At 35.9% G+C, this 27806-nt stretch overlaps 4 protein-coding genes and 1 long non-coding RNA gene across 8 annotated transcripts; 3 read left to right on the top strand and 2 right to left on the bottom strand.

The window, feature by feature from the left end:
- Window positions 1-353: 353 nt before the first annotated feature.
- On the top strand, window positions 354-4020 carry LOC140751860 (low molecular weight phosphotyrosine protein phosphatase-like). The gene is made up of 4 exons (XM_073085949.1): window positions 354-526; window positions 609-796; window positions 2528-2689; window positions 2949-4020. The coding sequence occupies exons 1-4, from the start codon at window positions 487-489 to the stop codon at window positions 3039-3041; spliced, it is 483 nt and encodes a 160-aa protein (XP_072942050.1). The 5' UTR covers window positions 354-486; the 3' UTR covers window positions 3042-4020.
- Window positions 4021-11095: 7075 nt separating this feature from the next.
- Window positions 11096-12833, top strand: LOC140751852 (low molecular weight phosphotyrosine protein phosphatase-like). Its single transcript, XM_073085937.1, has 4 exons — window positions 11096-11228; window positions 11314-11507; window positions 11966-12127; window positions 12378-12833. Exons 1-4 carry the CDS (start codon window positions 11189-11191, stop codon window positions 12468-12470), a joined length of 489 nt encoding a protein of 162 aa, XP_072942038.1. The 5' UTR covers window positions 11096-11188; the 3' UTR covers window positions 12471-12833.
- LOC140751866 (uncharacterized) lies at window positions 12571-14683 on the bottom strand. The gene is made up of 2 exons (XR_012103388.1): window positions 13711-14683; window positions 12571-13250 (listed from the first exon to the last, which is right to left on the bottom strand). It is a non-coding gene; the product is annotated as an uncharacterized LOC140751866 (long non-coding RNA).
- Window positions 14684-14888: 205 nt separating this feature from the next.
- Window positions 14889-17506, bottom strand: LOC140751835 (uncharacterized). 3 transcript variants are annotated; one of them, XM_073085907.1, is made up of 5 exons: window positions 17012-17506; window positions 16562-16744; window positions 16015-16339; window positions 15365-15623; window positions 14889-15187 (listed from the first exon to the last, which is right to left on the bottom strand). In XM_073085907.1, the coding sequence occupies exons 1-5, from the start codon at window positions 17123-17125 to the stop codon at window positions 14905-14907; spliced, it is 1164 nt and encodes a 387-aa protein (XP_072942008.1). In that variant the 5' UTR covers window positions 17126-17506; the 3' UTR covers window positions 14889-14904. The 3 variants fall into 3 exon arrangements, with proteins under 3 accessions (XP_072942008.1, XP_072942017.1, XP_072942025.1); XM_073085916.1 differs by having other exon boundaries at window positions 17055-17506; XM_073085924.1 differs by having other exon boundaries at window positions 15050-15187; window positions 15361-15623.
- A 339-nt stretch (window positions 17507-17845) lies between these two features.
- Window positions 17846-26346, top strand: LOC140751815 (uncharacterized). 2 transcript variants are annotated; one of them, XM_073085883.1, is made up of 13 exons: window positions 17846-17916; window positions 18416-18812; window positions 19186-19256; window positions 19468-19573; window positions 19900-20093; window positions 20458-20693; window positions 21677-21872; window positions 22768-22957; window positions 24221-24366; window positions 24545-24832; window positions 25285-25376; window positions 25835-25907; window positions 26143-26346. In XM_073085883.1, the coding sequence occupies exons 2-13, from the start codon at window positions 18446-18448 to the stop codon at window positions 26215-26217; spliced, it is 2034 nt and encodes a 677-aa protein (XP_072941984.1). In that variant the 5' UTR covers window positions 17846-17916; window positions 18416-18445; the 3' UTR covers window positions 26218-26346. The 2 variants fall into 2 exon arrangements, with proteins under 2 accessions (XP_072941984.1, XP_072941976.1); XM_073085875.1 differs by lacking the exon at window positions 17846-17916 and adding an exon at window positions 18079-18254.
- Window positions 26347-27806: the final 1460 nt, after the last annotated feature.

The following is a 27806-nucleotide window of genomic DNA, read 5'->3' as shown; positions in this document are numbered from 1 at the left end:
TGCACACAAAATATAATACAATCAAAAAACGAATCATTCTTTCATAATCCAAAAGCAGCACCAAATTATAAAAGAATGTTATCGACATGCAGTTTTTATAATTAAATAACAAGACAATAAAACAAAAGTTCGTATACGGGTTAGATTCATAAGTCTTTTTTGTATTTTCCCTTGCAAGTTGCAAGGGAAAATACAACTAGTCTTGATTTTAGTTAATGGCATTACGCACATTCTAGCATTTGACTTAAAAGCCAATCGGATGTTTTTTCCCACTGGCAGCTCTCTAGTAAGTTTGACAAATTTGACAGTGACACTGAGTGAAGCAAGTAAGCTTATCAAGTTATCACTTACTATCAGATTCGAGACTATCATAAAATAGAAATAGCAAATGATTAGTAATATCTAATACATTGTACAAGTTTTGCAAACTCTTTTCAAAAGTCTTTTTAACATTCCACGTATTTTTGTAAAGATAAAGATTTGACAATGGCTGAAACCAAGAAAAAGGCACTATTTATATGCTTGGGTAATGACTACCATTTATATATTTTATTGTATTGTGGTATGTATTTATAATAGCAAGGTATTCATCCGTTTTTTTTTACTAGGGAATATCTGCCGGTCGCCCATAGCAGAAGGAGTATTTCAAAAGACAGTAAATGAGCGGAATTTGGGAGATCAGTGGGAAATAGACAGCGCAGCTATCGGAGGCTGGCATGTTGGGAATCCTCCAGACTGGAGGGCTCTGGACACTATGAAGAATCACAATGTCCCTTATAACAATACTGCAAGGCAGGTTTGTAAATGTTCTGGATTGTTTATTTATTACTTATAGAGATAAGAGATACATTTGCTACAATTTTGTTTTGTTTTTGTTTATGACATTTATGCTATCCTGGTAAAATTGTAATGTATATAAATGTATAGAATATTAGAATATATAACAAAATTGGTGAATACTGTCTCCTGGTTTAATGAGAGTGATGTCATCACATAAGCTTTGTCAACTTAATGTCAATGGGTTGCATTACATGTGAGGGATTTTAAATCATTCAGGTAGAGCTCCAATCTTACCTTGTGTTGATAAGAGATATCTGTAGATGGCTGTGACTTACCAACAGGTGCACTATGTGCTTGTTTCTGCTCAATGTTATTAACATTTTTAATTTTAATAAGAATAAATCTATAACAAGGTGGTAGAACCCATTGTGGTTCGACTCCGGCAGCACCACCGCCACACCTATTTCTACCTAATAACAGCAGTGTTAGGCGCCGCTGTGTTCCAGTTTGAAGGGTGTGGTAAGGGAGACATATTTTTCTGAGGCGTTCCAGCTTAGTCCTCAGGGGTAGCGGCGCATCTGTGGCCGACCTCAGACAGGAATATCTAATCCTGTCTGGGATTGATTACAGATGTCCATGGGCGGCAGTAGCCACTTACCATCAGGTGGACTGCATGCTCGTCTGCTGCTCCTATATTATAAAAAAAATATATATATACGTGTGGCACTCGGAGACTGCCGCTGTAAAGCTATTGCATAGCATTTTTTATCAACTTATGCAAATTGCAAGCGTGATATTTCAATAAGTCATTAACCCGTCAACTGGCGTGTGCGCCCCGGGGCGCACAGATTGCTACTAAAAAGTATCACATCTGTGCCGATCGGAGTGGGGGTGTTAGGTTTTTTTCGTTACGGAATTTCTGGATTCGGTCTCCACGCTCAAGGCCCGCGATAGAAGCTATGTAATAGCTTAAAAACATCAACATTTAAATTCCTTAAACGTAAGTTAAGCAACGGTGGGTGCGGACGAAAATTGGATGGGTGACCGCTAGTGACAAAAGTATATTAAAATAACAGTTGTAATCAACATTCAAATTACTAAAACGTAAGTTAAGCAACGTTGGTCGAGGTCGGATGTTGGATGGGTGACCGCTAGTGACAAAAACATTAAAATAGCAGTTGTAATCAACATTCAAATTACTAAAACGTAAGTTAAGCAACGTTGGTCGAGGTCGGATGTTGGATGGGTGACCGCTAGTGACAAAAACATTAAAATAACAGTTGTAATCAACATTCAAATTACTAAAACGTAAATTAAGTAATGGAGGGCACGGCCGACAGTAGGATGGGTGACCGCTAGTGACAAAAACATTAAAATAGCAATTGCAATAAACATTTAAATTACTAAGACGTAACTTAAGCAACGTTTGTCGAGGTCGGATGTTAGATGAGTGACCGCTAGTGGCATAAACATATTAAACATCAGACTTAATCAACATTGTTGTTAAAAAATAAAATTAAAAAAAAATGTGTATTACTGCCATCTGTTTTCAAGTTGACGAATTAAGGTGTTAAGAATTTTCGTTACGGAATTTCTCGATTCGGTCGCCGCGCTCAAAGCCCGCGATAAAAGCTATGCAATAGCTTAAAAAAAAAAGAAAAAAAATACAATCAGATTAATTTTATGAATGTGGTATTTGTTAGCAATACTGAGCAAAATATTTTTATCAGATATTTATTGGTTGTAGCTAGTATCACAAGACTTCAATCATTATGATTATATATTTGGAATGGATGAAGCCAATATGAGGGACCTCAATAAAAAAGCTCCAAAGGGGTCCAAGGCGAAACTTCTACTCTTTGGTGACTTTGATCCTCAAGGAGACAGAATCATTAGAGATCCTTACTATGTATGTATAATTTCAAAGTTATTTAGTATCAATATGTACTGTTACACTACTATTTTTTTTACTTGCAACCTTACACTATACTTTAGCATTTGATAAACTTCACTTTCTATAACATGATGTATTTGGCTTGATTTGTTAAACTTTTAGTTAACTTTATCATATTTTAAATTTGGTTTAAAAGTATTTTATTTGTGCTCAGTATGTATTTCATTGTTTAATTATTTTTAAACTACATATATTGTTATTTATTTTCTTACAGGATAGTGACGCTAAAGGTTTTGAAAAGTGCTACCAACAATCTGTTAGATGTTCACAAGGATTTTTAGATGAAGTTGAAAAAGGCAATGTCTAATAATATTTTTGAGAAAATAAAATTCTTGAGGCATGTAGAATATTGCATTGTAAAAAAAAACTTTTAAGTGCTTCCCACTTACTCTACTTAAGGGCTCGTACACAAAACTGCGATGCGACGCGATGCGAATTCGCAACGCAGAAAATTGCAACACAAATTGCTGCGATGCGATATCGTGCGGCATAGCGTCTCCCCAGGTGACCATTCTTTCGACAACCGTCAACCGTACGGAACGTATTTTGAAAATTAGGTCGTGACATGGATCGTAAAAAGAAGTGTGCACTTTTGTTATTGCTTAAGAGATACAGGAAAGAGTAACAAAGAAAATTTTGGGTTCATCCATTTATAATATATGATTTATTTTATATTTAGTTTCCCAAAGAACAGGGCGCTCCTCCATCAGTAATATAAAAAAGTCAATGATGTACTTTGTCATTTTTTTACATTAAAGTATACGTCTTCCCACCCAACAAATACAGGTCTGTACGTCTTCCCCACACGCTGTCTCATAACGAACTAAAGATGGCGTCAACAAGTGTGACTAAACATCGCAGGAATGTGCGATGCGAATTAATTCGCAAGTTCTTGCGATGCGTCGAGGGAGCTCGCAGATTTTTACGATGCGACGTCGCATCGCAGTTTTGTGTACGAGCACTTAGTAAATAATATTGAAGTGGTGTGTATTTATTTCAGTTTGATTCATTTTTATTATAGCACTTACAGACATAGTAGTAAACTTTCAGCCTTAAGGGTAGACAACTAGACACATGGCAGAGTAGAAAATTTAAGAAAAATGTATAATTCTTTATTTATTTACATGTTTTTTCTTGAAATGGCCAAGCGAAACATACAAAAGTAACATGTTATTGATACAGTACAATTGAATCACCATCTTATTTTGATTCTATGCTACATTATAATTATTTGTGCGAATGTTTTACATTTCATCAATGATTAAATGAGTAATGTCCTAAATATATGTGTTTTAAAACTATCACAATTTCTAATTTATCACTTTGCTTAGACTCATTCTTTAGATTGTCCTTGACTATTGGGATTGCAGAAACAAGATCATTCACCAAGCAACTTCTAAGATAGTTGTAGTGAGACTGTAGATCAGGTGGACTGTATGCTCGTCTGCTACTCCTATATTATATATATATAAAAAAAAAAAAAAAAAAAAACATAGGGAGAGAATTAAAAACAATATAATAATAGTTTAAGGACAACAGTCATTCGGGTGTTGTATGCGCTCGGTGTCGGACGCAAACACAGCGCTACCGAATTTGTATTCGCGATTTGCGCGGCGATCGCCGCTGCACAGTAAATGGCTATGAGTAATGAACAACTCATAGCCAATGAGGTGTTGGCGTTTATACAACACGCAATCGACACCATGGATGAAGTCAGCATCATCCAGATCTGTAAGACCAACTTTACACGCGAGGAGATTGGCGGTGCCAAGATCCTCCTGTTTGAATCGCTCGGGATCAGCGACCGGATGCCTTCCCGCAGGAAGGACGAAAAGGGAAAAAAAGGACTCCAGGACATCATCAATCTCCTTAAGGTGACTGATCCTGATGATCTGCCAGCTTTTGTGGCGAAGAACATCCACAAGCTGCTGCCCGTCACGTTCGACCATGTGGATGTAACCAGGCTGTTGAAGGACATCACAACACTGAAGTCAAGCCTAGCGGAAGTAGTATTGAAGCTAGCAGCCTCGCAAGGCACCATCAGCGACCTACGGGCTGAAATTGCTACATTACGTAATACTGTGGCAGTAAGTAGGTCGCCAGAGGTTACTAACATCAACACACATGTAACTGTAACACCTCGTTAGCAAGTTTCGAGTCTGCGAAACTGACACGACCCCGACCGCTGCGCCCGCATGTGGTGACACGTGTGTCCCCCGCCCCGCACCTCCCCCCGCCGAGGTGTCGCCATGCGTCGTCATGTCCACGCTTCAACGTGACTACGCTGCAGCTGCCTCTCGCCAGCTACCCGGGAAGCGGAAGACAACGAGGGCAGAGAGGGAAAGCGGGAAACCCCGCTACTAACCCCCTCGCAGTGCGGTGTCCAACCATGTGGCAGACAAGGATGGCTTTATTAAAGTGGAGAGGAAGAAGAAAAAGCCTTATTGTCGTAACCAATGTGGCACAGCACCGACAGGAGCGGATCAAGTACTGCGTCCTGCTGTTCCCGTAACACTAGTGTATGTCTCGCGGCTTCACTACAACACGAAGCCGTCTGACGTAGTGGAGTACTTGGCGATTAACATCAATACCCGACTGGTGGTCGAAAAGTTGGAGGCGCGTAACGCAGTAAACTTTACTTCATTTGTTGTACACGTCCCAACCGAGCAATTGTCGACCTTCCTGAAGGAGGAACTGTGGCCGCAGGGAGTTGTGTTCCGGAAATTCTGTGGACGGAGAGTACCCCCGGCAGTCACCAGACCCGCGTCTCACGTCGCCGCAAATACGTGATTTAGTTATAAGTATATATTAATATGTATGTTAGTCTGTAAGGTATATATGATATGGACCTCTGTATTCAATTATACTTTTGTATCTTTGTTTATATTGTCTGAAATAAATGTTTATTATTATTATTATTTATATATTCCTTCTTATGTTAAGCTCGGCATTATACATCCGGAGTATTGACATTCACGGGCCTAGGCTAAGTGAGTGCCATTTACAACTAACCTAAGTCGTCGTGGTAATCGAATCCTTTTCAACTTGTAAAAATTTTCGTACAATTCTGCACGTGTTCAAAATTACAGCTTTTTGTAAAGTTATATACGTGTATGCTGGTAAATTTAGTGTGCTAAGTAATTGTTTTAGTTGAGTGGGAATTATGCCAGTAGTGGAAATATCTATCTTTTCTGCTATTATGTTCTGCACATTATGGGAATTTGGAATGGCAATATCAATAATGTAAGCTGTTTTGTTGACTTTATCTATTAATGTTATATCTGGTCTATTGTAGTGCATAGTTTTATCGGTTAATATTGCTCTATCAAAGTAAAGTTTATGAGTTATATTATCTAAAATGACTTCTGGGCTATATTCATAATAGAGTTTGAACGGTTGTGCTATAAGATTGTGTTTAATTGCTAGCCTTTGATGGATTATTTTAGCTATTTGATCGTGGCGATGTTTATAGTCAGTCTGAACTATTGCCTTACATGCCCCGGTGATGTGTTGGATAGTTTCCGATGAGCTGACCGTCTGCATAGATCTGTGGGAATAGGGCTTTTCATTATGTGTTTCTGATAATTTCGTGGTTCTATCACCTGGTCTTGTATAGCTATTATGAACCCTTCGGTCTCCGGGAAGAGGTCGCCACGCCTCAGCTATTCGTTCGACGCAATTCTGTCTACGTTAGTTTGGCATAAGTCATGACGATGTCTTCCATGTAGAGACTTCTGGGTCCATTCAAAGATTTTTGTTTGTATGTCCGTCAGTTCTTCATTCTTCTGTTTTGACCTGTCACTCAAATTAAGGGGAGTTAACTTTGATATCATCAACATTTTGAACAATAGCCTTGTGGAGATTTGAAGTTACTATCTTGCCATGAATATACGTACGTAGGTTTTTAACTTGATTGTTATGTAAATTGCTAATGTCTATGAACCCCCTACCCCCTTCTTTACGTGGTAGAGTCATACGTTGTACACATGACCTAGGGTGATGTTTACGGTGTTTGGTGAGTGAGGTATTTATAATACGTTGGAGACTTTTTAATTCTGTGTTGGTCCAATTAATAATTCCAAAAGAATAAGTTAGAATAGGTATCGCAAATGTATTTACTGCTTTAACTATGTTTTTTGAATTTAGCTGTGATTTAAGAATTGTGTTCATTCTGTGCTTAAATTGCGTAGTTAACATTGATTTAATTTCTTTGTGATGTATGAATTTTGATTGTATGTATCCAAGATATTTATAACCTCTGGTTTCATCTAAAGGGTCTATGTACTCGCCGGATTCCATCTGGTATGTGAGTTGCTGTGTATTTCCTGCCTGTACTGAATTAACTTTACATTTTTCAATTCCAAATTTCATGTGTATATCGTGTGAATTTTTTTCTGTTATGTTAGCTAGGCGGTGCAAATCATCTTTGGTATCAGCATATAATTTTATATCGTCCATGTAGAGCAAATGGTTGATTCTAATATTTTGTACACTTGTTTGAGCATTAGGCTGTCCAGGTATTTTAATGTATATCCAGTACCACTTAAACTTAGAATTTTAGACAATGGGTTGAGTGCAAGGCAAAACCATAAAGGACTCAGAGCATCGCCTTGGTATATTCCACGCTTGATGTTAATTAATGGTGTTTCCGTAATGCCGTTTGTTGTTGTCAGTTTTAGTCGTGTAGTCCAATTTTTCATGATATTACTAAGAAAACTAATGATTTGTGGATGAATTTTATATATACGTAATACTTCTATTAACCAAGAATGGGGAACTGAATCATATGCCTTCTGGTAATCAACATACATGCTGTAAAGATCTTTCTTTTTCTCCTGTACTTGTTTCATTATGACTGAGTCTATTGTTAATTGTTCTTTACATCCTTGACTTAATTTTCTACAACCTTTTTGTTCCTCTGTTAAAATGTTATTTGTATTTATATGTTCATAAATATTATCAGCCAAACATGACGTTATAATTTTATAAAAGGTTTGGAGACAAGTAATTGGCCTATATTTTGATGGATTCATTTGATCGGTTGTGTCTTTTGGAAGCATGTAAGTAGTTCCTGCCATTATATATTTAGGTAACAATAGTGGGTTTTGTATAAAGTTATTTATGTATTTAAGAAGATAAGAATGTGTGTGTGTAAATTTTTTATACCAGAAATTTTGAATACAATCTGAACCTGGCGCTTTCCAATTTTGAAGTTTATTAAGTACATTTGTTAATGTTTCCATACATATTACTCGAAACTTCATTTCTCCTATAGTACTATTTCTTACCTTCTCTTCTTTTATCCATCCTGCATCTTCCTTATGGGTGACTTCATTATCCCATATAGAAGACCAGTAGTTATAAGAGTCTTTCGATGTAGGTGTAATCTCTTCATGTAGGATATTTGCTGTATTATGACTAGAGGTTTCATTATTTCCTGTATTTCTTAGACTCCTATAAAATTGTTTTTCGTTTGTGATAAAGTGTTTGTTTTGAGTTTTACGAAGTGTACATATTTTATATCGTTTCAGCCTGCTACTTGCCACTATTAATTTCTGATTTAATGTATCTAGAAAATGTGATAATTGTGTGTTTTCTTCTTCATGAACTGAGTGTAATTTATATGTTTTGATTATGTAATCTATGTGTTGTTTTAGTTTCCTACTTTTATTTCCCGCTATAAATTGTGTTAGTCTACCAATTTTTCTCCTTAAATCCTTTACCTTTTCCTCTAACCACTTCGACCACTTCTATTTCGGTATCTGTTATCTCTAGACGGTATGCTAATTTTGGACCCGTTGCACTTTGATGCTGTCCACGCCGCACTATATATTACAGTTTGAAAAGTTTCAAAAGTTGTAACCTCATTTAAGTTTTCCGGTAATAAAGTTGTAATATATAGGAAATGATATTAGCAAATTTTTCAGATGATTTTTGTTTAGGGATATGTTGTCTTTTAGTTGGATCTGTGCCTGTAAAATATGTAAGTGTTTCTTGAAATGTTTTGTCTATCTCATAATTTCTTTCTTCACTACTTTGTTCTAGTTGATCGTGATGTTCAAGGTAATTTACGTCTATATTATCTAGAAAGGTTTCATTTCTATTGATTTCACTATTTATATCAGTTTCAGATAAATTAATATTATTACAGTTCAATGCAGTTTTTTGTGAAATTTGCAATTCTGAAATTATTTCTCTTTTTATGGCTTCTAATCGTTCTTCGGAGATTAGTTGGTTATTTGTAATAACCCTCCTTTGGTCAGCAATTCGTTGTACATTGATATGTGCAAGATGAGGGAACTTAGTAATAAAATCATGATGTAACAACGTCCTGTAGGCTGTCATGTCAGTTTCTAATTTTGTTATCTTCAAATATGAGCGAATAATCGATTCATTGTGTTCCGAGGTCCATCGCATGCGTTGGCCTGTTAATATATTTTGACTTTGCTGTGTAGTATGTATTTCATTTGTAAATTCTGACTGTACTTCTGCATAAATGTTATCTATTTCATGTTGTTTTAGTAGCTTATTGCGAATGATCGCCCTTCTTTGATCTCCCACCCGCTGACGACTAACTTTCATATGTTTCCCACATATGAAAGTTCTTATCAGAAAATTTAGTGTGAAGTAATGGAAGGTAGCTATTTTTGTTCTCAGTTTCCAATTTTGTAATTTGGAAGTGTGTGCGCAATATATATTCAATCATATATTTGCTCCATTTATTGCGCTTGCTTGATACGTTGGATATGGGCACAGGTTCTTCAGCATGAATAGCACCCTGTACAACATTTCCCCGCAAAATACGTTCAGTGGTGCGCACAGATTTCCCATTCCTTTCATGTGCACACTCACTTGGCACAGGTGTTAAGGTATTCGATCTAGATGATGATGATGATGATGACTGGGTCTGGTATGAATATGGCGATAAACTGGGTGATGGAAAAAGGCTCTGTGTTGATAATATGGGCGATGATGGATGTGAGATGACATCGGATGAATTGTCGACTACAGCAGTCCGAGACTGGGCAGTCATATGCGAAGCGTTGCCCCCCCAGAATACGTGGGGCAGCCAGAACCAGAAGGCCCGGGGCGGGATTCTCACTCGCGGGTACCCGCCTGGGGTATTTGCCTACTTCTTAGTCGCATCGCATAAGTTCTGACTACTAGTGCTCCGTTAGTCATTGGTATTGAAGCTAAATGCTATCAATGTCCGCCCCTCACGTGGTAACAGGTGGTCGTACCGGACGTGGAGTTAGATTTATGAGGGGCTTATTATTATTATTATTATTAAGGAATTTAAACCACGCCAAATCGCACAAAGAAAAACCGTTAATCCTGATCCTGACGAGGAGAATGGGATAAAATTATTAAGATCATATTGTAATGTCATCGGTTCTTGATAATTGCTCAAAATTTTAAATTAATCGGACCGTTCAAAGTGGGTAAAAATCGAGTTCAAAGATTCCGTTACATACGTACATACAGGTCAAGCTAATAAAAGCGTGGTAAAAAATCATGTAATTATAAAAGTTTTAATCAAATTAAATGTCAAAAGTCTCAAACATTATGTGAAATCAAATTCGCAATATAATATTTGAAAACTAGTATGGAAATGCTTATCCACTACAGAAGTTAGGCGAAAACAAAATTCGACTACCGGTGACTAAAATGGTCCACCACTAACGCCATCTATTAAATTGGTTGACTATTATAGTCCGCGCCAAAATGCTAGTCGGCTGTGAAGTTGTTGCGAGCAGCTGGCCTACCACCATCTTTTAAAAATCATCATAGTTCAAAAAGTTTTATTTCCTCCTTAAAACAGTAAAATATTCCGTTATACACAGTTGAACAAACTTAAACCCTTATTGATTTTTCGCTTATCCATTGCATAAAAACCAACTGAAATTGTCATTTTTGGCTTAAAAAGTTAAATTTCCTCAAAAAAAGTAAGAGTATGATTAAAATAATATTGTTTTAAGAGATGGTAGTAACCCCCCAGGTCTAGTCGTAAAATTTGCTATGCGAATCGAATCGATTCATTTCTATATTCAGAGCGGTCTAGCAGTTTTACGCGGACTATACCTCCGGTTCGATTGTGTATGGAATTCGTAGCGAAGCAAATCGATGCCGCTAGTATCTTATATAAAAAACTGTAGATTTAGAGGCCTAAACCACAGTACAAGGATAACTTATACTGTGCCTAAACTAAAAACTGAGAGAACTGTAGATCTACAGTTACAACTATAGGTTTGGCAGCACTGGTGAGGCTTGTCATACACATTTGACACAGTTAACTGTCACTCCGTCGCCATTTTAATTTGAAGCTTCCGGGGCGAGTCGTTACGTGGCGCTAGTTACATTGCACAAGTTTTACAAATCTTGCAAAACTTCTTTTTTACATTCCACGTATTATTGTATAGATTGAACAATAGAAGATTGATTGAAGATTTGACAATGGCTGAAACCAAGAAAAAGGCACTATTTATATGCTTGGGTAATGATTGAGTAATGATTACCATTTATATATTGAGAAGGTATGTATTTGTAGTAGCAAGGTATTCATCATGTTTTTTTCCTAGGGAACACCTGCCGGTCGCCCATAGCAGAAGGAGTGTTTCAAAAGACGGTCAATGAGCGGAATTTGGGAGATCACTGGGAAATAGACAGCGCAGCTATCCAAGACTGGCATGTTGGGGATCCTCCAAACTGGAGGTCTCTGGACACTATGAATAATCACAATGTCCCTTATAACTATAACAATACTGCAAGGCAGGTTTGTAAACGTTCCGGATTGTTTATTTATTACTTATAGAGATAGAGATACATTCGCTACAATTTTGTTGTTTTTGTTTATGACATTTATAATGCTAGGCTGGTAAAATCATAATGTATATAAATGTATAGAATATAGAACAAAATTGGTGAACACTGTCTCTTGGTTTAATGAGAGTGATGTCATCACACGAGCTTTGTCAACTTAATTTCATGGGGTTGCATTACATGTGGTGAATTTTAAATCTTTCAGGTAGAGCTCCAATCTTATCTATGAGGGATATCTGTAGATGGCAGTGAATACCCACAGGTGGACTATGTGCCTCTTTTCTACTCAATCTTATTAACATTATTAATCTTATTAAGAATAAATCTATAACAATCAGATTCATTTTATGAATGTGGTTTTTGTTACTACTAATGAACAAACTAATTTAAACAGATATTTATTGGTTGTAGCTAGTATCACAAGATTTCTATTATTATGACTACATATTAGGAATGGATGAATCCAATATGTGGGACCTCAATAGAAAAGCTCCAGAGGGGACCAAAGCAAAACTTCTACTCTTTGGTGACTTTGATCCTCAAGGAGACAGAATCATTAGAGATCCTTACTGTGTATGTATAATTTCAAAGTTATTTAGTATCAATTTGTACAGTTGCACTACTATTTTTGTTACAAACCTTGCAACCTTGCACAACACTTTACCATTTGATAAACTTCACGTTCCATAACACGATGTATTTGGATTTATTTGTTTAACTTTATCATATTTTAAATTTAGTTTAAAAGTATTTTATTTGTCCAGATGTATTTCATTGTTTAATTATTTTTAAACTACATATATTGTTATTTATTTTCTTACAGGATAGTGATAATAAAGGTTTCGAAAAGTGCTACCAACAATCTGTTAGATGTTCACAAGGATTTTTAGATGAAGTTGAAAAAGGAAATGTCTAATAACATTTCTTAGAAAATAAAACTCTTGGGGCGTGCAGAATATTGCATTGTAAAAAAAACTTTAAGTGCTTCCACTCACTAAATATTTAAGTAAATAATATTGATGTTTTGTATATTTATTTTAGTTTGATTCATTCTTATCATAGCATTTACAGACATAGTAATAGACTTTCAGCCTTAAGGAGACAACTAGACACATGGTTTATGTTTTTTCTTTCAAATGGCCAAAGCAAACGTACAAAAGTTACATGTTATTGATACAGTGGAACTGAATCACCATCTTATTATTATTATATGCTACACTACAATTATTTGTGCAATTGTTTTACATTCCATCATTGATTAAATGAATAATATCCTAAATACATGTGTTTTAAAACTTTATCACAATTTCTAATTTATCACTATGCTTAGACTCATTCTTCAGATTGTTCTCGACTATTGGGATTGCAGAAACAAGATCATTCACCAAGCAACTTCTAAGATAGTTGTAGTGAGACTGTAAATCCTTGTGCAACAAGAATTTTACAAACCAGATTAAAGTGCTCGAACATGTTAATGGTTCAACAGATTTCAAACAATACAAGTCTTGATGTTTTAGCACACCTTTCATATGAACTTTCTCAGAATGACCATATTGATAACTATATTTTTCATTGTTTCTCATTGACTGCATGTCAGTAAATTTTTGGCTGAAATTATGTACCCAGGGAAATTTTATTTCATCAAAACGATTTTCAATAAGGTAATCAGGTAAGATTGTGGCATCGGCATAAATATCTGAAATAAAACAAAACAATCATTTTGAATAAACTCAACTGCAAGTATTTAATGAGGAAACTATTAGTAGATTGACATCACCAAGTCATGTGTGGTTAATACGAAGACTGCCTAATTACAAGTATGAAGGCTCCTGTGTTGTGTGGCTGAAGGAGGGTACGGGAGTTAGTGTGCTATAAGGCATTTCACTTTAGTCTTCTGTGGTAGCAATGTATTAGCAGCTGACTACATACAGGATTCTAATCCTATCTGGGGTTTGTTACAGATGTCTTTAGGCTACTTATATATTAAAATAATAAAAATCTTAGTAGTTGTTCGATTGTTAATATTCATATCATAATGATTTTGGGGCCTGCCCATTTTTGGGGTGTTGTATATTTTTTATTGTAGTAAATATAATTAAATTATCAACAACAAAAGTAAACAAATTATTTTAGTATGGTGAAAAACATAAACTCACCTGGCAATTCATCATCGCTATCTAATTCTTGTTTTATGGTTGATTGTTTCAATTTTTTTCCCTTCATACTGTTAAACAAAACTTCGTCAACGAGGTAGGTAGGTATTAGTAGAAAATTGATTGATAATGTTAATTCCAATAAAATCTGTGACTAAAAAAATAACGAACCAAACAAACAAAAACAAAGACTACGTATCGTACGTATCACTATCACCTAATCAGTAATCACGTAACCTGTGCTATGTAAGGATGTGACTTAACTTTTATATATCGAAGTATCGAGACACAAATATCAATATGTAAAAGAATATAACAAAAGTTGGACTGGACCTAAAACGTCACCAAGAATAAAATAATCTCATTATTTTGTGAATATTTCAATTATGGTAATATCGCTTTGAAAATATTATAGCTTATCGTAATATTAGGCATTCGATATAAATGTAGTTAATTTTATCAATGTGTAATAATTTATAGTAGAGGGGATTTTGGTCTAAAATCGACTAATTGTTTAATTAACAGATTTTTCTGTATGATGATTATTTAAATTCCGCTTTGAATCGATTCCACAATCGATCTTTTTTTTGGAAGCAGGTCTTCCATCCCTATTTACATGTATCTCAGTTGTCAATGTTGTCATACATATTACAATACAAAGGTACTTTGTGACCATAGATAAAATTATATCAGTGTAACTCCCAATCAAAAATCAATATAATTTAAGTCTTAATGTGGATGTATAACAAAAAGTCTATTATTTTAATAAATGAACTGTGCACACCAAAAAGTATAGTAACCTATATAGGTACACAATCTGCAGCAATAGCATTCAGGGTTGCCGATTTGCGGGTAATTCCAACTTAAGTGGGTTAGTGTGAAGATTGGTTGTGTGGGGAATTTAACGTTTTCATTTTATTCTTAATAAATACTCGATTTTACTTATAAACAAGCCAATTTAAGCCCAAACTAGTATAACTCGATAGGTATTTGGCTATAAACAATTTGGAAATGAGCTACAGAAGCCCTGAATTAGGCCTTAAATTTTGTTTTGTTTTATCTATCAGTATCAGTTCTGGGTTCTGAAGGTTCCCCCTTTGCGCTGACAGAACTAGGAACGCGAAGGCGGATGGTAAATAAGGGTTTTGGTATTGATCAACTATATAAGCAGTAAACTTGCATAATGTATGAATTTTTTTATTGTTCATCTTCACAAATCACTTTTTCATATCTGATTTCCTCCAGATCACCATTTTCATTGAATGTTAATGTTCTTAATCTTCTGCTTGGAAGAGAAGGAATTCTATTTATTGCATATTGTATAAGTTCCTCAAGTGATACTTTTGGTATCTCTTTATTTTGTCTAAAAATATTAGCCCAAGTTTTGTACAGAAATGTATGTGTGAAACCATCTGGAAATTCTTTCAACAATTCCTTCCACCTGATATCACTCCAAACTTTATATGGAGATTCACGTAATCTGAAAAAGAAAAGAATGGATAGTGTGAAATTACTTTGTGAAATTTCGATAGGATAAATAAAAGAGTTTAAAATACAAGGTGAAGCAATTTCAAAGATTTGTCCCAAACAAATTAGACAGGGTTTAATTTACATGCCACTGAAGAAATACTGGTTATACTTCACACAATGTACATACTTTTTGGCTATTTTTCTTCTAAGTTTATTTATTTTTATATCCCTTTTGACGAATATTTGCACATGCAATTTATCATACCAAAACTTCTGTAAGTATATGTACTGTTGCTCCATATCTTGTTCAAGCTTAATCCATACTTTCTTATCAAATCTTTTATACTTTAGTTCATCTAAAGGAAGATCTGTGTATTTCATAAGTAATTTTACAAACTTTGTTGCTAATGGCAAGATCCATTTTAATTTTTTACTTTCTGGTTTTCCTGGAAATTAAAATATTGCTGATTAATTATACAATTATTTGTAAAAATCACCACAATGGTTCCCACCATTGTTGTTTTTAATTATTTGAGTTCTCTACACAACAGTCCAATGGTATAATATTTTATACATTCGGCAATTGAACTTGAATTTTGCATATTAGAGCCTCTATTGGTAATATATTAAAGTAACAGAATGTTAAGTGGTTATCCAATCATGACTTTCTTTTATTATTCATTTATGACAAAACCTAACTCGAAAATTGTGGAGGAAGGGCTTATTAGTTAATACTGATTGAATGTTTATTAATTTATCTATAAAAAAATACAAGTATCAATACTACTGAGAGTAGTGTATTATGTTTATTAAACTGAATAATTTTGAAAAATTTACCATTTAACCATTCCTCTAGCTTCTTGTAAATACCTCTAGGCTCTCGGCCTAGCACTGTGGACAATATTGGCACAGCATTCCTTGCATTATGATAGAAGCATACTTCCATGAGTTTTTCTTCTTCTAATGAGTATTTTTTTTTAACTGGATTTCCATAACGTATTAATATATGCCTGTAAACTTGGTAAAGAGTTCTTTCTAACCCTTTAGCCAAATATATAGTGACAATACGCCTGACACGCTCCTCGGGGGTATGAGGACTTTTACACTTGTTTGTATTTTTCCAGCGTGCAAAACACTCAGGGTTATTTGGTATATTAAAGAGCTGCAATAATATTATTAACATGAAATAATATCAATAATATCATTAATATCACTTTAAGAATATTTTTTAACTTTTATTTTGAATGAACTGACCTATCAAATTATTAAAGACTTGATGAATATTAGCAGTATAAAGGTCTCTCAGCCTAGAAGAAAGAAAACTTATACAATTTAGGTTTACAATTTCATACTCATTCCCAGAAGCGTAGAATAAGTGAGGTACCTTTCTAAATTTTCGCCAATTTTTATGGATACGATCACTTTCCTCTTTGGTAATTTTATCTGTTCTAAAATTTTCTTTCATATCACCATGATTAACAACCACAGGGCGAGTCAGGCACTTTGATTGCTGATACCAAGGTAGTTCCCAGGTTATTTCTATATTTTGTAATTTCGCCATTAGTAGCTGAAACATTACATTCAGTTTAATTTTATTGGTTTACAATAAATTATATAAAATGTACAAGACATTAAACGGATACAGATAGTCAATATATTGTTAGGTAGTTTATATCGAAAATGATATACATTGATCAGTTCATATCAGTCATGGAGCACATGACACAGATATATTCAATTCTCAGCAATGTAATTAATTCTCTCAATTTTCTCAACGATGTAATTAATGTATGTCCGATTCACCAACAGTTATAAGTTAACACAGTATCTTTACCTCAATAAATTCATCGTTTAGCGCTTGAACATATTCAACATACATTAAGATTTTTTCCATAGAAGATGGGTCCGTAATATCTTCTATACTATTTATTACTTCCGATAAATCCATGTCTACACTTTAGTCAAGATTTTGTATAGAAATTAAATCTTGTACAACGTGAAGTTTGCATATAACATATTTTTTTCACAATTTGAACACATTTGAAGTTGGATGAAACTGAGCGGGAATTATAATTCAAATTATTTTAGCATGATGTTAGAAAGATTCCAATTTATAGGATATAGAATACAAAAAATTGTTGTGCCTGATTTTCTACCGAAGCGGAAATTATTTATTTATTTATTAGTATTGGTTAAATCTTCTCGTTGATTCAAATATCCGATAAATAAGCTGCAAATTTCAATAACTGATTTGAGTTTTTAGGTTATACCGAATATCAACTATACATTTCACACGCTTTGACACACAGAATGACAGCACAGCAATGTCACAATTCAGATTGACTTTGATTTGTATAAATGTCAATTTATGTAACAATGTATTGCCACAGTGATTTGTTGTCAGGTTTATGAGAACATTTTTTACATTTATTCATATGGTATGATTACAATCTTAAAAAATAGACCTAATTTGTCAGTAAAATGAATTATTTTACATATATATATGATGATAGTCATTAAAATTTTCCACTTCTTAGGGAGTTTTAACAACCTAGCAACATTATAGTGGCTAGTGGCACACTGTTCTCTTTGAGTGGAGTAGTTTGGCACACGCACAGAAAAGTATGTCCAAAGAGTATAATAGTCCATATAGGGAAGTATGTCAGACTGTTTTATTTTGTGATTTTAGATATATTTTTCTGATTTTCTTTTGCGGAACCGCTCATGTCTAATATGGAGGTAGGTTACTAATAAAAATATTTAAACCCGTCAAGTCATTTTGAAGTTTTGTAGTGACCAACGAACAATTTGATTTTCGGTAGTGTCTAGGATTCCGATTCTCTATGTCAATTGTATGCAAGCTTCCTTTGGCTGTAAAATATATTATGCCACAGCCTTCAAATAAAAGATCTAGCAAAAACTTCACAATAACCTTATTTTGTTGAAACACAAATAAAAAGTAGTGAAAAACAAAATGTTTATTACATATTTAGCCACATTCTTTACATTTTACATTGTTACATAAATAGTTTTAAGCTTTAATTTATTGCCATTATTTCATTGGCACAACTTGTAAGGTATTGTGTTACTACGCATCGCTAAATAAATTTACTTCATATATTAGTAACATAAAATTCACTTTACGTTTTTGTTTATGTTGCTTTTACAAAACAATACTTTAAATAGTAAATTTTAGTAATAATTGGAAATATTGCTTCAAACTTTTGTGATATTGCAGACGTAATCAAATGGAATAGAAAAATAAACTATGTTTGTGTCACACGATAAGAATATTAACAAAAAAAAGTTTCAAAAGCCCAATATTTTGAGAAGGAAATCTAAGAATCCTTCAGTGAAGCTGACAATCACGGCACAATCATGTGAATCTTCAGAGGGGAAATCTTATATTAGCCCTTTGAACGTAAACGAATCTAAAATCTGTGAGATTCAAGGTGGCAAAATTATTAAGCGTAAAAACATTAAGCCAGGGGAGAATGCGAAGAAACTACCGCTGAAAACTAAAACGGACGATATTATACCCTATGAAGTCCAAATCAGTACAGTTGAATCAAATAAGATTGAAATTAATCTAAGAAATAATTTACCTTCGTTTGGAGCCAGCACAGACATTGCCAGTAAGTTATATTTTCTAGAATGTAGTAAACAGTTGTTGCATTATAAATATATGTATAATAAAATATAATATTGCTGGATGTAAGGGGGCTAAAAATGATAACTTATAAAGATGAATTAGAATGTTGATTATTTGAATATTGGGGTGTATAAAGTTTAACTTCTGCTATTCAAAGTAAACAGTAGAAAACTATGTCCGCCCAGAAGCAAAAGAGTCCATTTGTCATCCCTATAACTCCCAATAGTGTCTGATATTGTTATATATAATATGTAAGTCTATGCATGCTTTTACTAATATATTACTAATATTTCATTCAAAAGTAACTTCTCTTTTGACCTATATTGGTATTTTTATTTTATCTTATTATTCTGCAGGTAATATAGAAACCGAAGATCACAGTCCACTAAATGTTAATTCATTTCTTGTCAGTGGAACAGATGGAGAGGTATTGTATTCTTTCTGCGTCATCATCATTATCATTACAGTTATCACATTGGAAACTGTATTGTTGAGTTATAAAAATAAACTTTTGTATCTACACTGATAACAGATTATATAAATAATAATTTGTTTTTCTTTATCTAATCTTAACTTAACAACTAAAAGGTTATGGTAAATATATTAATATGGATTCATTAAATGTTTTTATGTTTCAGGGTATAACTTTACTTGATAATGACTTGTTGCAATCCAAAATTGCTGATGGGCGACAAAAATGGTGCTTTGATTTTATCAACTCACCAAAACTCATTTTAGAGGAATGTAAGTTTTGGATAAATTTAATGTTATTTGCACACTGATTTAAACCTTGCACAATCATGTCATATTTTACAATATCTTTTAAAATGTTATTGTTTAACTCTGAAAGTCAATTTGTAACCAACTATGGGGTTAATTTAAGTAAGAGAAAGTTATGGGTCAAATATTCACATGTGTGTACTATTCTGGGCTATGCAAAATCAACGCACATACCAAAAGTTATGAGCTTTAGGTGCTCCATGTACAAAATTTAATTTATAAACAACCATAATTTCATATTTAATAATATTTTGTATGTATAGAATGGTAAAACTTATGTTTTTTATTAGGTGAAGGGTCACAGCTGGAAGGTGTGTATGTTGAACAAAAATCTGATGTCATCACGACCATGGTGCCGCTGTCTGCCGTGTCTTCTGTGCAACATGAAGGCTCTTACACTCTCCCTGCAGAGCAAAGTCCCGATGACATGGCAATTCAAAAATTATCAGTAGATCAATTTTTTGCAAGATCTCATAAATTTAAGGTAAGTGATTAGTTCAATTAAAAATAATGTATTTTTTTTATTCTATTTTTTGTGTTATAGGAAGATGGACAATTTTTTTTTTCGAAATGATAGTCATTATGAATTCCAGTATGATTCCCAATAAATATACAAACAGGCTGACCTTACATAAATAGTGTTTATTTTTAAATTATAACAAGATTTTCATTGATTTGACCCAGGTAGGTACCAAGTCAATGTAAACATCTTTTGTTGAGATAGTTATAGAGAGATGAGAGATGATAAGTAGAGAGAGTAGAGAATTTATTTATTTAGTACACTTTTTGGGGGGTTAGACATTTTTAATTAGCTATGCCATTATTTTTTTAAATTTTATTTTTAACAGTGTGATGCCCCTGATTGCGAAAAGGAATTTATGAGTGAACAGAAGTTAAAGAAACATAAAAACATCCATAATAAGAATGGTAATACAAGAGTACAAAGACAAACTATAACAGAATGTCCAGTGAAGATAATTCAAGAGGATGGGTCCGAGGAGGCTTGTGGCATGATTTTCCAAATGAGAGAAGACTTACTTAAGCATTTGAAAGAAGAACATAAACCTGAGGATGCTGTTTATAGGTAAGTTTGGCTATCCTCTTACGTTAGTGTTGTGCACATGATAATATAATCATCATCCAGATTACTTTGGTCTCCATGCCATCACAAATAAGTGAATCAAAGATCCCCACATCCCTTTAATGCTTACCTCATATTTGACCCCTAGCTTGTAAAATTAACTCTCTATAACATGATATTGACGGTTGAAAGGCAAACCTTATTAAATGTCATTGCATGAATTGAGATTGTTCTAAAGATGAAATATCAAAAAACAAATAAAACATTTGGAAAATTAAACTAGTGTTTTCTAAACTCTCTTAATTGTGTTATTTTAACATATGTTAAAATCATTCTAATGTAACAATTACATGAGTTTATTTTTTAATATTTCAAGTTCATGTCACTCATCTGTAATTTTAACTCAATGTCGGTTAGGAAGGATTGCATTTTGAGCATTCAGTGACAGTAGAAATATGGAAAATCAAAGTAAGTTGTATCAAGTTTAAATTGTTTTCTGTAATGAAAAATAAAATAACAATAATTATTGTCTTTTGCTGGGATTAGCTGACGCCGTAAGATTACCTACTTATATTATTTGTAAACTGCGTAGTTATTGCAATTCGATTGATTGATCATTACAGCACAGTAAATGCTAAAATAGAAATAAATAACACTATTATTAAAAAATAATATAGTGACAACCCTATTGCTCGATGTAGTATAAGTATTTTCTATACTAATATTATAAAGAAGAAAACTTTGTTTGTTTGGTTGTAATGAATAGGCTTAAAAACTACTGGACCGATTTTAAAAATTCTTTGACCATTGGAAAGCGCATTATCCACGAGTAACATAGGCTATATTTTATATGAAATATATTTGATAAATAGATTTTGAGGCGGTACAAAGTTTGCCGGGACAGCTAGTATTTTATAAACTAGGCTTAGTTTCCATACTGTCCATATTTGTACTGCGGTTCAGTTATGAGAGTTGTGACGGTGCAGATGCGAGGAGTGCGGGCGGCGGTTCTTCTGGGCGTCGGGTCTGCGTGCGCACGGGCGCGCGCACCGCTCGCGGCGGCCGCGCGCGGCGCTCGCGTGCGCGTGGCCCGGCTGCGGCCGCGTGTTCCGCCAGCCCTGCCGCCTGCGCGAGCACACGCGCGCGCACACCGGCGACAAGCCCTACCCCTGCAGATACCCGGTGAGCTATCAACTGTCTTATTGTAACTGTATCAAATCGCGGTGCGGCTCCACGCGCTCTCTTAATTTCATATAATACGGAGATCATGCACGTTCCGGGACATTATTTGTTTTTTGTCTGATATTTTATTTCTGTATTGTATTGTGTTATAAATGTGTAGTTTGATTACTGTAGTTATGTTGCGTTACAATTAAAAGTAGTTAACTACATGTAGTTATGATTACATTGTAGTTAACTACTTTTAATCGTAGTTAGTCACCAGGTTACAAATTCTAGTTAACTACGCCCTACACCACCGGTAAGTATTCTAAAGTATTATCATAGGTGGTGATCAGTATGTATCACGAGTTCTATACCTGCTAATTGATACCAAGTTAGCCACCACTCGCCGAAGGATGAAGTTCCAATAATTTAATAATATAACACATTTTAAGAAAATAAATGTCTAAAGGAGTTCGTAAATTTCTAGTTATATCAGTTTCAAGTACAAGTATTACTAATTAATAGTTTTATTAATTACATGTAAAAAAGATGGCATTTAAAAAAAAAGGGAAAAGATAATAGTTATTATTAAAAAAAAAAACGACAAACCCAATGAGTTTCTTACCGGATCTTCTCAGTAGAGGTCAAGTTCCGATCCGGTAGTAGTGTAAGAAAAAATATTGTAACTGACAATTTGTAAGTGCCGCCGTTGGCCTATACAAAATAAATATATTTCATTTCAATTTATATCATTTCATTTTATTTCTTCTCATCGCATCTCATCTAATCTCACCTCACGTCACCTCACCTCACCTCACCTCACCTCGCCTCGCCTCGCCTCGCCTCACCTCATCTCATTTGATTTAATTTCATAATCGAATAAACATGTGTAACGCGAGTATTGTGTTTGCAGAACTGCGGCTGGTCGTTCCGCACGGCGAGCAAGCTGATGCGTCACGCGCGGCGGCACACGGGCGAGCGGCGGCACGCGTGCGCGGCGTGCGGGCGCGCCTTCCTGCGCCGCGAGCACCTGCGCGACCACGCCGCGCGGCACCACGACGCGCGCGCCGCACGACCGCCGCGCAACTCGCGCACCATACTCGGTAACGTGCCGCTGTTTGTCCACCGCCACCGTCACCGAGGCGATACCGATTAATGACGGCGCCGAAATAGCGTACATACATTTACTATAACCGCTTGTCCACCGCACGTCCGCCACGCGAGCACCGTCATCCCGGCCGCTGATATTGCGAGTAGATCGGCGTGACCGCACTGCCGCGAATAGTGTACCCTCATGGGTTCCACTCTGCCGCGGGGGCAGCTGAGAGGATATGCCGGACTCTTACCGGCTAAAACCCCACGGTGTTCCTCTGGACGCCCATTGCCGGGACTGCGGGTACGCTATAGCATTCGTCCGCGGTCCCGGCGGCATTTGCCCACAGCAGGGTCCGTCTCCGTTTAGGATGGAGTTGGAGTTTACTCCATCCGCTCATCTTTGAGGTGCGCACGGGAACACCGCGCGCGCCACCTCGAGGCCTATTTATGACGTAGGACACCCCCATGTCCTACGCCATGCCTCCGTTATGGGGGTAGCAGATGAGCGTGGGGAACCCTTTTCCTACGCCCGGTTTTCCGGCTGCGGATAGGGAGGTCCGAGGTTCTCTCTCTCCCTCTCCGCAGCCTCCTTCTGCGAGATGACTTCCTCGCAGAAGGATTTTACAGCTTTCCCTGTCGCTCCCGACCATAGCTTTTACTACGGCGGGGAGAGAGAGGTCCGGCCCCACTGCATCGACGAGCATACGACGCTGATCGGCCCATGCTGGGCACACCTCCAGTGTATGCTGCGCCGTATCCTCGTCGCAGCCATAATGGTGGCACTCGGTGGTTGGCTCCCTTCCGACCGTGTTGCACAGGTATCTCCCGAAACAACCGTGTCCCGAGAGTACCTGCACCAGCCGGAAACATTCCTCTAACACGGGACGGACAGCCTCCACAGTCCTGAGGCCAGCCGTGGGTTCGGCCAGCCTCTCCATCCATTTTTCCGTCATGGCCTGCAGAGCGTGGAACTTCCGCTCTTCCTCCTCCTTGGGCGTGGGGTGTTCCTCCCGGAGCCGGAGGTCTGCTCGCCACCGATACATTTCAGGGGAGACCTCCGCCTCCAGATCCCAAGGAGGGCACCCCGCCAATACGCACGCCGCCTCGAAGGAGATGGTGCGGTATCCACGGGCGAATAGTGTACCCACCATGTAAACATATCTCGCTTGCAAACGATTAATATTCAAAATGTTTATATTTTTCATACTAAATTCATCAATAAACTTTTGTATTTGTTTCATGGCTATAATGTATTGTTTCTATGTTTGCAGTGAGTGAGGAAAATTTTAACAATATTGATTCACTTAGTACGCACATGGATAAAGTTGACGAGAAGGTTGACACTGCTGTAGCTGAAGCTGCTATTTCAATTGATACTCAACAAATTCTTAAGACTGATTCAGAAAACTTATTCATGGTAAGTATTCGACCGATGCTTTTGTTTAAATTATTATTCACTGCATATCCTTTGTTTAATAAGGTAATTCAGTTATTATTAGCTGTATTAGTAGACATTGCAGTTAATAACAGTCCCTTCAGTGCAAGTACAAATATTTACAATTAAATAAATGTATACAAGCGAACATTTTTTTTAGGTAACATACATGCCGGAGTCGCCTGAAATGGACACAGCGAGTAAGGTCGAAGTGGAGCCCGAGAGCGTGGAGCTGTCGTTGTGTGGGGAGGGTGAGCTGGAGTGCGAGGCGGGTGACGCGGGTGAGGCGGGCGAGGCGGGTGAGGCGGGCGAGGCGGGCGAGGCGGGTGACGGGGGTGAGGGTGAGGCGGGCGGCGGGCGCGCGGCGCGCACGCACTGCACGTGGCCGCTGCCGCGCGCGCACGCGTACCAAGCGCCCGACGCGTACGTGCTCGAGGAGGATGCGCAGGTGAGCAAAATCTTCATCTTATTCAGTCAAAGCGTACTATGTATATCTATACAAGCCTTCGAAGTAAACTGCCGAAGCCATTCATGGATAAATTACCGTAAGGCTCGTGCCAGACAAAAACAAAGACTTTGCTCACACATATGAACACTTATTTGTTTAATTTTTTTAACCTGTCACTATTTCATAGGTCTCCCAGCAACTGAACTTTGCGCATGTGTAGCAGGCTCTGCACATATTTAAAGTTTGAACGCTTTGATGTGCGCTCAAAAAACCGACACCACAAAGCAAATGGCAAAGTGCAAATATTTGAAGCATGCTTCGAACAAATACTCAAATACCCGTGCTTCACTGTATTCAAATATGTGTTAAAATATTTTCGCTGTCTGGCACGGGTCTTTAATGAAGTCCAATTAAAATTCTTATGCTTTATTTAATCTTTTGTTTATTTTTAGGTGGAACACTCTGAGATATCTGAAAACAACATATACACCGTCAGGAGTGACCTCTTTCTTCATGGAAACGTGCTTACCAATGAAGATAGCGAGTAAGGAAACTTCGCATGTAATATGCGAAGTTTTTATTTGGGCATTTTTCGGATATTGTCTAAAGATGTTATGTTATAATATTATATTATAACCTTCATCACTTTAAGAAGAATTAATGCAATATTTGTAAACGATATTTTTACATTAATTTGAGATATGATATATTATGTAAGATAATATTAATTTGATGTTTTAATGATATAATATATGAGGCTACTAGAACCAGAGTGGCCTCACTGCATTTTAATGATTTTTGACCTATCTGTATTTCCGCTCTGAATATAGAAATGAATCGCGTCGCCATAGTAAACTGTATGACTGCACCTCCTCGCAACAACTTCAGAGCGGACTATACACTTTTACTTTTCTCCATATTGTAAATCGTTTGTTGTAGTTAGGCTACTCTGATTCTAACAGCCTCATGTATAATAAATAATACGTCACCCTATGATTGCAGGCACATGGCGAGTTGCGCGACCGGCTCTTTGGACACCGAGTTGCTTTTGGCGCCCTCTGTTGACCTCGCGCAGGTAACATAATCTATAAAAGCTTCCTCAATTTTCAAGTTCCACACATGGACTATTAACATATTAATTGTGTTCTAAATGGTAACTTTACTATGATGCTCTTGTTGTAGAAGCACATATACAGTTACCTAACTTTAAATACCTTTCACCATCTTGGGACCTATTTTAGAAATGCATCTAACTGTCAGTTGTTTGTTATCGATATTCAATATAATTATTATGTATTTTGTCATAACAGGAGGAGCTGTACACGGATGCAGTTGACGAATCGGCGTTCCGTGTGTTTCTGCTGAGTGGGGAAGACCTCGCCTAGATGCCGTTGTACAGGTTTACTTGGTCAAATAGATACTAGCCATATCAGCATACTCAACTATTCCTCCGACCACAGACTAGGCCTCCAAACTATCCAACTCTGTCTCCGCCTTAACCAGGGCTTTTTGAATTTTTTAATACATCTAGATTCAGTGTTACTTAATATACGAGTCACGAGATATAAAAATGATATAAACTTACTATTTCTACATGGTAGACCATTGGAACATGAAGGTAATCTTTCTCTTTTTAGCATATTTTATTATTTTATAGCCGTTTGGATTTTAATTGTGTGAATTATATTTAATAATGATCAACTATATACAATTGGGTTAAGAAGTAATTGATTGGATTATATCGATGCATATCGATATTGTAATTACATTTTTTTACAAGGAGTGAATTCATGATGATGTTTGCGGGGACGGGGGTGGAATAGTAGGAATCATCTTAAAGCTTATATTCATAAGTGGTCTAGTAATAGTGTTCGTGGCCAGACGGCGCTTCGTACACTGTAAGAGTGCTCGGAGTGGTCTCTTGTTGTAGTTTTACGTGTTTATATCACTTCGAGTGATAATGTGTTAGTGTAAGCGTTTCGATAGGTGTTTATTAGACATATGGATCATCCTATACTATTTTAACTTAGTCTTTGCTAGAATGTATTTCTCATCGGACTGTTTGTACTGAGTGTTGACGCGCAAACCGGACTGCTTGTAGTTTAGGCTCCTTATTATTATTACATTAGTTTATTTTATATAATGCTATCTGATTTTTATTCTTTTTATTATAATTTATTTTATTAAACAGACGAAATATTTGAATATTGTACAATTTAAAGATGATTGTTGGCCGACCTAATCTATGAGCAGTAATTGCGTAATTCTGTGTGTTGAACATTACAATATATTTTAATACTCATGCAATAAGGACTGTCATATCAATTTTGATCGATTAGGAAAGCAAGCTGTATACCAAACGATAACGTTATGAAAGCATCGGGATATGGAGTAAATTGAAATGGGTATAATGTGCCTGTATTTTTATTGTTAAACTTAATATTAAGATGTTTAGGGGAATATTATAAAAGTGCATGTAATTTAGGACCATAAAGTATACTTATTTGTTCCAAGTATAGTACATACTTGTATCTTTTGAATAGCAATCATTATGTACGCAAAATGTGTTACAAGCAATTTAATACGACTTAAGGTACAAATATTTGTGCGTAGACAAAATGTATGAATTACGAATATTTTGGTGCAATATAAACAAAATTTACACTTTCTAAATTAAATAAGTCAATTGTTACAATGGGGCTGACTTGTACGGCCATCGTCCAAATTAAAATTGCGTAAGTGTAATATTATGAATAACGTATTAAAGTTCTTTTATATTTGCAGACATTTAACGTGTTAGGCATGATTCATGGCAGATGAAATATTTTTTTCTACATTATTAGTTTTTTGAAATATTAAAATTTTAGTCCTTAGTGTGCAAAAGTCACAGGATGCAATTTTATTTTGTGTAAGTCTAGGGATGGAAGGATGAAAGGAGGGGGGCGGGGGAGGTGTTTACCTGGATGGAGTTAAA

Source organism: Epargyreus clarus, unplaced genomic scaffold (assembly GCF_041222505.1).
Source record: "Epargyreus clarus isolate Ecla_fem2 unplaced genomic scaffold, WU_Ecla_fem_2.2 ptg000003l, whole genome shotgun sequence".
Taxonomy (NCBI): Eukaryota; Metazoa; Arthropoda; class Insecta; order Lepidoptera; family Hesperiidae; genus Epargyreus; species Epargyreus clarus.
The sequence above is the reverse complement of the archived record's forward strand: the minus strand, read 5'-3'. Positions and strand labels throughout refer to the sequence as shown.

Coding starts and splice junctions, on each gene's coding strand:
- LOC140751860 (XM_073085949.1), top strand. CDS start 487: ATGGCTGAAACCAAGAAAAAGGCACTATTTATATGCTTGG. Junction 527..608: donor GGCACTATTTATATGCTTGG/GTAATGACTACC, acceptor TTTTTTTACTAG/GGAATATCTGCCGGTCGCCC. Junction 797..2,527: donor ATAACAATACTGCAAGGCAG/GTTTGTAAATGT, acceptor TATTGGTTGTAG/CTAGTATCACAAGACTTCAA.
- LOC140751852 (XM_073085937.1), top strand. CDS start 11,189: ATGGCTGAAACCAAGAAAAAGGCACTATTTATATGCTTGG. Junction 11,229..11,313: donor GGCACTATTTATATGCTTGG/GTAATGATTGAG, acceptor TTTTTTTCCTAG/GGAACACCTGCCGGTCGCCC. Junction 11,508..11,965: donor ATAACAATACTGCAAGGCAG/GTTTGTAAACGT, acceptor TATTGGTTGTAG/CTAGTATCACAAGATTTCTA.
- LOC140751835 (XM_073085907.1), bottom strand. CDS start 17,125: ATGGATTTATCGGAAGTAATAAATAGTATAGAAGATATTACGGACCCA. Junction 16,340..16,561: donor ATTGGCGAAAATTTAGAAAG/GTACCTCACTTA, acceptor ATATTATTGCAG/CTCTTTAATATACCAAATAA. Junction 15,624..16,014: donor GCTAGAGGAATGGTTAAATG/GTAAATTTTTCA, acceptor TTTAATTTCCAG/GAAAACCAGAAAGTAAAAAA.
- LOC140751815 (XM_073085883.1), top strand. CDS start 18,446: ATGTTTGTGTCACACGATAAGAATATTAACAAAAAAAAGTTTCAAAAG. Junction 19,257..19,467: donor TCAGTGGAACAGATGGAGAG/GTATTGTATTCT, acceptor TTTATGTTTCAG/GGTATAACTTTACTTGATAA. Junction 20,094..20,457: donor CAAGATCTCATAAATTTAAG/GTAAGTGATTAG, acceptor TATTTTTAACAG/TGTGATGCCCCTGATTGCGA.